This window comes from Enhydra lutris, unplaced genomic scaffold, assembly GCF_002288905.1.
Source record: "Enhydra lutris kenyoni isolate GAN:26980312 unplaced genomic scaffold, ASM228890v2 scaffoldscaffold12, whole genome shotgun sequence".
NCBI lineage: Eukaryota > Metazoa > Chordata > Mammalia > Carnivora > Mustelidae > Enhydra > Enhydra lutris.
Window position 1 is genome coordinate 39,275,747 of NW_019154096.1, and position 13,158 is coordinate 39,288,904.

Consider the following 13,158-nt stretch of genomic DNA (forward strand, 5'->3'; position numbering starts at 1 on the left):
AATTTTAAAAATAAAAAATTTATAAAAAAAATAAAACTGTGTCTATTCACAGATAACATGAGTGTCTACATAGGCGAATTCCAAAAAAGAATATACAAAACACCCCTAGAATTACGAGTGAATTTAATAAGGTAAAAGGATATAAGGACAATGTAAAAAAAATTAATCATATTCCTATATACCAGCAATGAATGATGGAAGTTAAAGTACTTTTTTTTTCAAGATTTTATTTACTTATTTGAGAGAGAAAGTGAGAACAAGAGAGAGTGAGAAAGCCCAGAGGGAGAGGGAGAAGCAGACTCCCCACTGAGCAGAGAGCCTGATGTAGGGCCTGATCCCAGGACCCTGAGATCATGACCTGAGCCAAAGGCAGCCTCTTAACTGACTGAGCCACCCAGGATCCCAAAAGTATTTCTAAAGCCCCCTTAATAATAGACCAAAACACAGAAGATACTTAGATAAAACCTTAACAAAATATGTACAAGATTTTTATGTTTAAAACTATGAAACGCTAATTACTGATGAAAGAAATCAAAGCAGGCCTAAACAGAGTAAGAAATGCTTCCGTCAGGGAACACAATAATGATCCCACGGAATTAGAAGTTGAGAATGCCACTAGGCCATTTTAGGTTCCTCATCCTTACTGAATTAACAGGCAAAGATGGGTTACTAAATTGCTTGATACAACTAATTCTAATTATCAAGGGGAAATTGGGTTTCTGTTAAATAGTAGGGGTAAGAAGGAATATGCCTAGAATGCCAGTGAACTAGACTGCCCTTACAGTAATTAAAGTCAATGGAAATCTATAACATTTAAATTTAGAGAAGACTGTTACTTAGCTTAGACCTTTCAAGGATGAAGGTGTGTCATCCTACCAGACAAGGAACCACAACCAACTGCAGTGCTTGCTGAGGTCAAAGAGAATATGGAATGGGTAGAAGAAGGCAGTTCTACCAGATATAATCTTGCAACCAGTTGCATAAATGAGGACGTAATAGTTACGAGTAAATCTTCCTTTTTCAATATAAATATCTGATTATATATATATATAGATATATATTTATCATATACATTTAAATTCATAATTTATCCAAATATTTTTGTTTCCTTTTACAGAATATTAAAGGGGAGTATTAATCAGCTGAAGAAGAAAGACATCACTCAAAGACCAAAAAGGAGATTTTTTATATCCTTTTTTGAGGACAGGGTGAGAGTGTGTTTTCAGTTGCCCATAGGTTAAATGTATGATCACAAATAGAAGAATAATGATTTTATTTGGAGATTAGGTATGGTTTAAAGAGATGTGTATGAGTGTCAAGTTAACAAAAGATGGACTGTGGTCACTTTGCAATATGTCAACATGGCTAGGCTGAACTACTTCTCCAAGAATTCTATTTCCCAAATGTTTCCAGTTAAGATGGTTTATAAGAGAGGTTCTTATGTAAGATTTTGGAAGGTGAACCTGAAGCAATAGTCATTTTGTAATTCACACACACAATACCTGATCTCCAGACACACCTCGTTCTTCACATAGAAGGAAAAACTTAGTATCATAAAATGCTAATATCTCCCAAATGAATATAAATGTCATGCCACTCTCATCTGAATTTCAAAAGGGTTTATGTGGGTATACATGCACCCTGATGTTTGTAGCAACATTATCAACAACAGCCAAATTATGGGAAGAGCCAAATGTATACCAACTGATGAATGGATAGAGAAGATGTGGTACACACACACACACACACACACACACACACACACAATGGAATGTTACTTGGCCACGTTAAAAAGAAAGAAATCTTGCCATGTGCAAGGAAGTGGATGGAGCTAGAGAGGATGATGCTAACAGAAATAAGTCAGTGAGTGAAAGACAAATACCGTATGATTTCACTCACATGTGGAATTTAAGAAACAAAACAAAAGAACATGGGGTGGGGGGAAGGAGCAACAAACTGAGAAGTAGACTCTTAACCATGTAAAACAAACTGAGGGTTATTGGAGGGAAGGTGGGGGCGGGGGTGGGTTATATAGGTGATGGGTATTAAGGAGAGCATTTCTTGTGATGTGCTGTGTTTTATGTAACTGATGAGTCACTAAATTCTACACTGAAACAAATATTACACTGCATGTTAACTAACAAGAATTTAAATAAAAATTTGGGGAAAGAAAAAAACAAAAAAAAAAGGGGTTTACATGGGAATGAACAAAATAATTTAAAACGCCGTATGTAGCAATAGCCCAAACAGCCTGTAAAATTTTTTGATTGAAGTATAATTGACGTACAGTATCCCATTAGTTTTAGGAGTAGAGTGATTTGGTATCTTTACATATTATGAGATAATCCCCATAATAAGTCTATTTACCGTCTGTCACCGACGTTATTACAATATTATCGCCTACATTCCCTATGCTTTATATTACATCCAATGATCTGTTTATTACTGGAAGTCTGCACCTCTTAATACCCTTTACATTCATTTTTTTTAGAAATTAAGGGAAGATTTATCTTTCTAGATATTACTTACAACTGCTATAATCACAACAGAATAATATGTCCAAAGGAACAAACAAGACAATCAATGGGAAAGCTTGGAGAACAGAAAAGGATCCAAACATTTTTGGGAATTTAATATGTGATAAACATATATTTAAATTTAATTGGGAAAGTGGCTTAGTGAATGGTGCTGGTATAATTGTCTAGTCCATTTTCTACATGTCTACTGTACTTAGCAATTAACAGCAGACAGATTAATGACCTAGGTAAAACTGAATGAATGAATGAATGAATGAATGAATGAATGAATGAAAATTCTGGGAGAAATTTTTTTTTAAAGATTTTATTTATTTACTTGACACAGAGAGATCACAAGCAGGCAGAGAGGCAGGCAGAGAGAGAGAGGAGGAAGCAGGCTCCCCGCCGAGCAGAGAGCCCAATGCAGGGCTCGATCCCAGGACCCCGAGATCATGACCTGAGCCGAAGGCAGAGGCTTTAACCCACTGAGCCACCCAGGCGCCCCAATTCTGGGAGAAATTTAAGAGAGTATTTGCACATTCTTCTAGTAAAGGACTTTCTAAACACTCTAGAAACCCACAATGGTTATGAAGGTTTTCTTTCTTAGGTATGGAGCAGGAGAAGAATTTATATTTTCAGACAGACAAGATGTTAGGATTTCCAAAATGTAAAGAGTTCCTACAAAATAATAAGACAAAAATGGTAAAGGGTACAAATATGCAAACAAAAGAGGCTAATAAACAAACAAGATACTCGTTCTCATTAGCCATCAGGACAATGCGAATTACAGTAACAAGGAACTGCTATTTTTAATTCATCAGATTGGCAAAAGTTGGGAAAAGGGTTATCTAGTGGTGATAAAAATATGGGAAATTGGACCCTTCAAAACAGCTAGAGCAAGAATAAATTGCTCTAACCTCTGGAAAGGAGTCTGATATTATCTATTAAATACAAAATGAATATAAACCTTGACTTACCAAGGGAATCTAACAAAAAAAAAGCACTGGTACATAGGAAATATGTATAAGAATACATGTTACAGATTATTAATGGGAAAAAAATCAACTGGAGAATGGATTAATTTATAGGATTTCCATAAGATGGAAAAGAATTCAGATTAAAAAAACTTAATATCTTGCTGAAGGCTGAATGTGGCCTAATGTGAGAGCACGGAATTTTGGGAAGCCACAGATACTAGAGAGTTTGCAACACCCTTGCAGACTCAACAGGTCTCCAACTGATGCTCATAAAAAAAGAAAAAAAAAAGAAAGAAAGAAAGAAAGAAAAGAAAAAGAAATGACACAGAGTTGGAAATGGAAGGAATCCCTCAGTGGCACAGGCTTAGAGAAGAGTTACTGCCACTGTGAAAAATGTATAAAGCCCCATTTGGATCTACCGTCTCCCCAGAGAAAAGTCTTCAGCTGAAGGAGGACGAGCAGCAAACTCTGTTGTGCATAGGTGAAGAACCAATGCAGTTAGAAATAGCTAAAGAAAAACACTCACCTCCGGGAGGAAAGGCAAGAAATGGTCCTGAGCTCAGGACCCTATACCGATACTATCATCAGTGTCCTACCACTAAACAAGGAACAGGAAACTTCTCCCGCAGTAAGCCTGCCAAAAATACAAAGCGGAATTGGAATGTCACAGCGAGGAGAGACAGCATCACGGACAAAACTCTCTCCCCTGACAACCAGGAACAGAGAACCTGCCAAAGGCTGAGACTGGACTATGACCACAAAGAACTCCGCCCTCCTGTGCAGGCCAGCCAGTACCAGGCTACCACTAGAGCATGAGTGTGGGGAAGAGCCCTTCTGAACCACAGGTACACCAGGAAGGCTTACAATAAGGACGGAACAGGAATGTGAAGAGAAACCCTCTAGCATTGCAGTTGCCACCCTAGGCACAATTTAAATCTTGACACATTTTTAAGTCAAAAGTTCACGTAGGTAATGACAGCAACACAAAACCAAAATCCAACCCATGTCCCAAACATGCTAAATCAAGAACCTACACTAATGGCCTAGCAGCGGAACAGGCATGACTATTTCCAGGCATAAATTCTACTTACCTCAATCTCTACTTTTCTACACCCCAAATCAACACCCTACTAAACTTTACAAGACATACAAGAAGCAGCAGCAGCAATGACAAAATACGTCAAAAAAAACCAAGGCAATTCTACAGGAAAAAACTTAGATATGACCCATGTGTTAAAATCATGAGAGAGGGAATTCTAAATAACTATGATTAATATGTTTAAGCCCTTATGGAAAAAGTGGACAAACTATGAACAGATAGGGAATTTGAACAGAGATGGAAACTACAAGATAAAGTCAAATGTAAGTTTTCTCACTAGAAAACTTTGTAAGATGGGCACCTGGGTGGCTCAGTTTGCCTTCAGCTCAGGTCCTGACCTCAGGGTCCTGGAATCAAGCCCCACATAGGGCTCCCTGCTCAGCCAGAAGCCTGCTTCTCCCACTGCCTCTGCCCCTCCCCCCCACTCATGCTGGCTTTCGAGTGCACTCTCTCTCAAATAAATAAATAAATAAATACTCTGTAGGAGAGCTAAAGAATGTTTTCAAATGGGCTTATTTGTTAGTAGACTAACAAAGCTGAGGAAAGAGTAAATAAATTTGCAGATGAGTTGGTAAAAATTACCTTAAACAGAAACACAAAGAAAAAAGAGTAGGAAGAAAAAAGATAAAATGCATACAGGTACAGCCCCTTTGGAAAACAGTCTATCAGTTATAGACTTATGACTCAGAAATCCCACTCCTAGATATATTTACTTTAAAGAAATGGAAACGCAGATTTACACAAAACCAGTATGTGAATGTTTGTAGTGCTTTTATACATAATTGTCAAAATGTGGAAACACCCAAAGGTCCCTCAACTGCTGAATGGATAAACAAACTGATATAGCCATACAATGGAATGCTATTTAGGGGAAAAAAATTAAATACCAATAAAAACAACGGTGGAAACAAATACCAAGCACTGCTCTAAGTGAAAGAAGTGGCACTTGAAAGGCACATATTTATGATTCTGTTTATATGACACTTCGGAAAAGACAAAGCTAACAAGAACAAGATCAGATTACTGGTTGCCAGGCACTGGCAGTGGGGTGAGGGAAGACCAACAACAAAAGACCGACGACAAAAGGCCGACTACGAGAAAGATGAAGAAAGAAGGAAACGCATCTTGATGGTGATGGTAGACCTTTGTCTATAACCTCACAGAACTGCATGCTAAAAGGATGAATTTTACCATATGTAAATTATACTTTAGTACTTAATAAGTATTTTCTTGTAAACTATTTTTGTGTCAGACCGTATATTAATAATTAGAGTGTGAGATTGCCCTAATTAGATTTGACATTTTCCAAATTTAAAAGTCATTAGAGAAGATTTTGATGTTCAATCTAATGTTGAAATGCATGTTCTCTATAATTCTCTCTTTTTTTGAAGATTTTATTTATTTATTCGACAGAGAGAGATCACAAGTAGGCAGAGAGGCAGGCAGAGAGAGAGGAGGAAGCAGGGTCCCTGCCCAGCAGAGAGCCCGATGCAGAGCTCGATTCCAGGACCCTGAGATCATGACCTGAGCGGAAGGCAGAGGCTTAACTCACTGAGCCATCCAGGAGCCCCCAGGGATTTCTGAAGTATGGGATTCCCCAACCTCACACACAAATTTTACATATATAGAAATTTAAATGTTATTTTATAATTTTTATAACTTATATATGTATAAATCTAGATATGTTCATGGTTATATTTCTGTTTACATTACATACAGATTAAATACATATACACACAAAATTTTTAATATTCTTCAGTATTATGATTTATTTTTTATACACATTTGTATTTTCTTTTTTCCTTACAACATATGACTATGTGTCATCAAAAAGCATTCCTATTTTATTTATAAAGTATATACTGTGCAACAAATTAAAATTAAGAAAATGAGGAAGCAGATCATAATGCAAGTCTACACAAATCTCTAATTCCTAGTATAAGAAAATATAAATAGCTCATTTTATTAAGCTGACATTGTTTGATATATTAAAATACTCAAAGAAAGGGAGAAATTTACCCTTACAAAGGTGGGGTGTGGAGCATTTTCTTCATTCTTAAAAAAAGAAAATCCTAGGAAACCATGCTTTCCCCATCTAAAAAAGTTTTTCCCAGCTCTTTCCTGCATTCATATTAGAAATGTCTTCGTTCCTACCTCTGAAATATAGCCTCTTCAAGAATGTGCTAATAGCAATAGGATGATGTCGTACCGGCAAGCTGAGGCGGGACAGTGTGGGATGGTCCTGGAAGCTCTTCGTCCTCACTGCTCCACTTGTCTCTGAGAAACAAGCCACCGGTGGCCAGTGTGCCCTCACTCTCACTAGAAAAGAAATTTATGTATTTGTTCATGGTTTCAAAGAATATGTACATTTATGAAAGACACTCTGGTAATCTGTATTAATTAATGTGTTGACACTCATCTCCACTTTAGTTCAGCTACGTACTTCTGTCGTCCACCCCTGAAGAGGGCCCACTTCCACAGAGATCATGCCCAAGTCCCAACGTCTGATCACAAACTCCCATCTCTTCCCACATTTGCCTGGCTTGCAAACTAAGCATGTTGGATCAACTAATGTCCTTTACCTCGGCTGCAGGAAGAAAGTACTGAGGCCACCGGGGTCTCTGTTATCAACAGAAAGCCATCTGGAAAACATGGGCAGGTTTCGGTCTAGCTTCCTCTATCTTTCTTCCATGGCAGCTAATTCTGAACCACCATCCTCATGTAGACCCTATCTTAATTCTCTGCCTTCGTAAAAATGTAGCCCCTTCTTGAAAATGAAAGCCAGAAAGCAAGAACACGTTCAATATACTTTTTTAAAATGTGTACATAGTTACATCAACATTTTCAATTATTCCTTACTTTCTCCCTGATCAGAATTAATCCTTCCACATTCAACTCCATGCCTTCTGTCTCCTAGACAATTTTTTCTAAAATTATCTTTTCATATATATATAATCTCCCCCATGTATGAATTCTTCCATAATGTAAGAATACTTGATTCCCCCTGATCTTAAAAATAGAAACAATCTGAAGGGTTTGAGGAGGTTGCGGGGGTGGGAGGTTAGGGGAACCAGGTGGTGGGTATTAGAGAGGGCACGGACTGCATAGAGCACTGGGTGTGGTACAAAAACGATGAATACTTTTATGCTGAAAATAAATTTTAAAAAATGATTTAAAAAAAAATAGAAACCCTTTTCAACTTTCTCTCTTTCAAACACTAGCCCTACTCTCTTCCTGTTCCTTTCCAGCTTCTCACTGCTCCATTTTCTTGCTGCACTATCATTTGCAACCCCACTTAACAGAAGCCTCTTAATGTGATTTCTGGTTCTAATCTCTGACGTCTAGAGAAAACTCTCCCTAAATTCAAATTTAATTCTACCCACCCACCAGCTCCAGGAAAAACCCAGGCCCCTCACAGAAGTTTAAGTTACTGGCAATCTGGCCCCTTCCTACTGTTTTCATCATCATGCCTACTAACCTCTTTTGTGCATCTTATGCTTTAACCTTAACCAAATAAATGCCTTTTTTCTTTTGCTTCTGTGAGTCATTTCAAGTTTCTTATTCGTTCTTCTTCTCGTCTTTTTTTTTTTTTTGGATTACTATAAATATCTAATTGTTGCCCATTTCTTGCCAGATATCATCCACCTTGCTACCCACAATCCTCTTCCTAGATGGGTAGACAGACATATGCATGAATACAACAAGAAAAATTCCATCTGTACTTCCTCCTAATGCTAACAAACTGACTAAAATATGCACTCCTTGGTTTCATGTATATCAAGTTCCTTCACACTCTGGCCCACATTATATTTTTGGCTGTACCTCTTATCTTCCCAAGCTTCCTGGCATTCAAATTCACAAGTACCCTAGAGCTCTTAACACATAATATTTCTCACCATTACTAAGATATTTTCACAACTTATCTTTGTTCAAACCTCTCCCAGCTTGACATTTTCTTCCTTCCCTTTTCCCCTGCTAGATTTATACTTACTTAAGATCCTAAATCCAACCTAAATATTTTTATTCAAATAAGTTGGTGATAAACTCTCCCATACATATTTCTGTCTTCTGTATTCACAATCCCTGGACTTTGGCTCTATAACAGTACTTATTATATTGTATTTAAATTTGTCTTTTACATATCTGTTTCCCTAATTAAATTATAAACTAAAGGGCAAGAACTGTGTAATATTTTACATTTTAATACAATTCTTAGTATATAATTAGCATCTAATAATTGGTATATACCATTAGTATATAATAGGATCTCAAAATGTCTTTTGAACTATTATTTATTTGTTCATTTAATGCACTTTTGAAAGTTGCATATGCAAGTTTTATACTACATGCATTATTATGCAGTGCTATTCCAGTCACTACAGCTAATATTACTTATAAATCTCTATATGGAAATATGGCTCATTAAGATGTTCTCTTCTTTGATATTATTTTGCATGTAACACCTAAATTTGAACATTTTTATAAGCATGAATGCTATTGTTTCTTTTGTTTTTCCTAATGGAAATTTACATATTTAAATATTTAAATATTCTTTAAATATTTTCATATATAGTACCAAGAATTCATCATCTAACAGTTCTAGTGTTTCTAGCACATTATTTTCTTTCTTGGAAATCCATATAATTTCTAGTGGAATTAATTGTGTCCTGTGCTTTACTTTACCTCAAGCATAATGCCCTCTCCAAAGCTCCCAACACATTTACAAAGACTCTGGAACTGTCTAATCGTGAGTTAACTGAGAAATTAAATTCCTTAGGAATATCTTATTGTGTTAATACCATATTTATGAGGTCATAAATGTATCCTATTTCTAGCAAAATCAGGTTGTACTTACTACAAAGAATTATCTCTTGAGAAACTAATCAAACATTTGAGGGTTGTTTATTCACGGTCTCCACTGAGAGGGCTATGAGCATGAATGAACAGAAAGCTCACTAAATAAGCATATTGGTTATACCTTTCTGTAGCATCTTTAAAAAGATCATCGTAATTACTGTGTTGAAAATTCTGAACAGAGAGTTTTACCTTCTCTGAGCCACCTGCATTTTCCAAAACCTACAGGAAAAAGAATGAAAAGAAAATTATGGCTATGATTTTAGGAATGTGTAGTTTAAAAGAAATGTCTTTTCTATAGCTTCTTAAGAAGAATCTTCAATAATAGAATTAAAACCACAGTCAGTGTGATTTCTACTCCTAGAAAATCACCTGAAATGTATTGCTCCCTATTAAATATTTTACAATCTGTCAAAACAAGAGTATAAAGTACTATGCACACCCAAGTGAATTTTTATTGAATCACCCAAGTTATTTTCTAAAAGTTGATAAAAATAGGCTTCATTTTTTATCAAAAATTATCACTGTAGCCCAGAGAAGGCTCTTATCCTTGGTTTACTGTAAATACGAAATTCTTAGCACTGTATTTATCTTTATTTTAGTGCTTATGTAATCTAACCCAGTAGTCCATCTCTGCCATGAGATTCCGTACTGCCCCATAGACTTCAGTCCATTCTGTTGCATTCAGAGTCCTCTATAATTAAAAAAAAATTGAGTATAATTTGGGGGGAAATCACATTAAAATAAAGATTCAGTAATTCTGCTTCAATTAATCCATTCATTTGATGATTCTTTTCTGAGGACCTAGTATGCACAGATACTGCTCTAAGTGCTGTGGATAAAACAGTGAACAAGAGAGGTGTGTGTTCTGCTGCTGCAGAGCAGGTGTGTTCTCATGAGGAGAAAGAAATACACAAGCAACCATACAAATTACAGCTGGTGATGTTAATGCAGTCACAGAGTACAGTGATACGTAACTGTCATGTACCTAAAAGACAAAAGGAAGAGCTAAGCAAAGAGAAAGGGAAGCATCCTCAGCAAAAGAGAACAGTAGATCCAAAATCCCCTCAACCTTCCATGGTCTGGCCTCTGCCGGACTGACCATCCTCATCTCATACCTGTTTCTCAGGCCTTATCTTGAGCCATAGCCTATACCATGTCTTTCCATCTTTTCTGAAGTGACTTTTGACGACTCTGATTGTGTAGAACTTCTTAATCTTTCCTCTCTTACTAATATGTTTACACGTGGGTGTGTGTGTGTATGTGTGTTTTGCTACACTTGATCTTTGTCAAAAGGCCGAGAAGCAATGTGTGTGTGTGTTTTGCTTATTCCATGAAACTTCTTAGGCCTGGAATACCTCTTGTGGGAGTACATGCAACCGTCATTTCCAAGCATGGACCCAAACACAATCAACTTTAGAAACAAGCATGTTAATGGAAAGATGTCAATGACTACCCAGCACTCTTGCCAAGTGTATTCATTTGGCTGAACAAGTCAAAACATAACGTTTTAGCCTAATATGAAAAAGGATTGGTGGAAATATAAAGTTAACTTATATTTTAATAGTTTGCTAAATATTTTAATTTCTAGGGGATTAGCTAATTGCCATTTTGAATAATATAGAAGACATAAGAAGTCCTTTTGTGTGGTGAGCATACCCTAACATACAGAGTTTCTGCATCACTGTTGGACACGGGAAACTAATGTAACATTGTGTCTCAACTATATGCAAATGAAAATAAGTAGAAGAACAAAAATTAAAATAAAAATAATTTAAAAGTCCTTCCCTATGCCAGCAAGAAAAAATACCATCTCTCAAAATATTTTTTTAAAGATTTCATCTATTTATTTGACAGATAGAGATCACAAGTAGACAGAGAGGCAGGCAGAGAGAGAGAGAGAGGAGGAAGCAGGCTCCCTGCTGAGCAGAGAGCCTGACGCAGGGCTCTATCCCAGGTCCTGGGATCCCGACCCAAGCTGAAGGCAGAGGCCCAACCCACTGAGCCACCCAGGCGCCCCTCAAAATATTTTTACAAAATTTTTTAACATTTGCTTTTAATTTGGGGGGATTTAATTCACCTAGAACCAATTTCAGTGCAGAGTGTACCCTGCCACTCTGCTCAACCACCAATAGTGATCTTGTAGTCAGCTGGACATTCACAGATCCAGTAGGCCACACCCAGTACCAAATGAGCTTTGCAGAAGGATACAGGTGAAGAGCCACAACATGTCAGCAGCACAGCCTTAAGTGTACCCTCATCAGGAGTCCAACAGCATTCTAGTGTGAGCTCAGGTGTGATGCAATGACACCGCATGGGTGTATACCTAAGTCTCCCAGCTTAGAAACCTCAAGCTACACAGGAACCAGTACCTCTTATAATAATTCATGAACCCAACCTCAGGATCACAGCAAGGGGATTCCCACATTCACTCCATTTGTACCCTCAAGAAGACATCATTGTTCTGGTCATAATCCTCGCAGTCCAGGGTCATTTTCACCGTAAGCAATGGGCCTGGTAACACAGGTGATAGTCCACCTTTATCAGGTTTTCAGAGAAACAGGGTCCTGGAAGGCTAACCCAAGATCATTTCCTCAAAGGGAAGAAGAAAAGATTCTGTTTATCTTCACTCACAGGTAGTAAAGCATTTTATTTGTCCTACTGTATAACCAGTTGTACCACACCACTAATTGAGCAGGTCACTGTAGAAATCTACAATGTCATCTGTCATATAAAATGTTCCCACATGTGTATAGGTCTTTTTTCTGAAATTTCTATGCAGTTTCATCAGTCTTATTTGCCACCTCCTATTGTATTACCACATTTCTTTAATTCCTATATAGCTTTATAAGCCTGGACAACCTGCACTGCCAGTGGTCCCTCCACTACATATATACTCTTGCTTTCTTTCCTAATACTGGCTTGCCTATTTTTAACCTCCTATTTTCCCAAGTTTTGCAATCATCTGATCAAATCTCTCTCTCTCTCTCTCTCTCACACACACACACACAAACTGAAAAATTTATTGAAATTAAGTTACACTCATTTTGTAGTTTAAATTAGGGATAACTAGGACACCTGGGTGGCTCAGTTGGTTGGACATCCAACTCTGATTTTGACTCAGGTCATGATTTCAGGGTTGTGGGACTATGTCCCACATTAGGCTCCACACTCAGTGGGGCGTCTGTAGGAGATTCACTCCCCACCCTGCCCCTCTTCCCGCTCTCTCTCTAAAATAAATAAATCTCTAAAAAGGTAAATAAATAAATTAAGGATAACTATGTTCTTCATTTATTAAGACTTATTATCCATTAATGATATATCTATAACAACAAAATATTTTTAAATATTCTCAAGAAAAGTAATTCATACCTATCCTTAGATTGACTCCTACATACTTTTTTTTATTAATTTCTTTTCGGCATAACAGAATTCATTGTTTATGCACCACATGCACCACACCCAGTGCTCCATGCCATATGTGCCCTCCATAATACCCACCACCTGGCTCCCCCAATCTCCCACCCCTGCCCCTTCAAAACCCTCAGATTGTTTTTCAGAGTCCATAGTCTCTCATGGTTCATCTCCCCTTCCAATTTCCCTCAACTCCCTTCTCCTCTCCATCTCCCCTTGTCCTCCATGTTATTTGTATGCTCCACAAATAAGTGAAACCATATGATAATTGACTCTCTCTGCTTGACTTATTTCACCC

General features: G+C 37.2%; 1 protein-coding gene across 1 annotated transcript in view; it reads right to left on the reverse strand.

Annotated features, from left to right (window-relative positions):
- The window catches only part of LOC111145139 (protein tyrosine phosphatase, non-receptor type 20), a 98,736-nt gene that overhangs the window by 50,372 nt on the left and 35,206 nt on the right, over positions 1 to 13,158 (reverse strand). Inside the window, 2 exon segments of the mRNA XM_022499826.1 lie at positions 6,802 to 6,911; positions 9,571 to 9,668. Of these exon segments, the coding sequence (XP_022355534.1) occupies positions 6,802 to 6,911; positions 9,571 to 9,668 (208 nt within the window).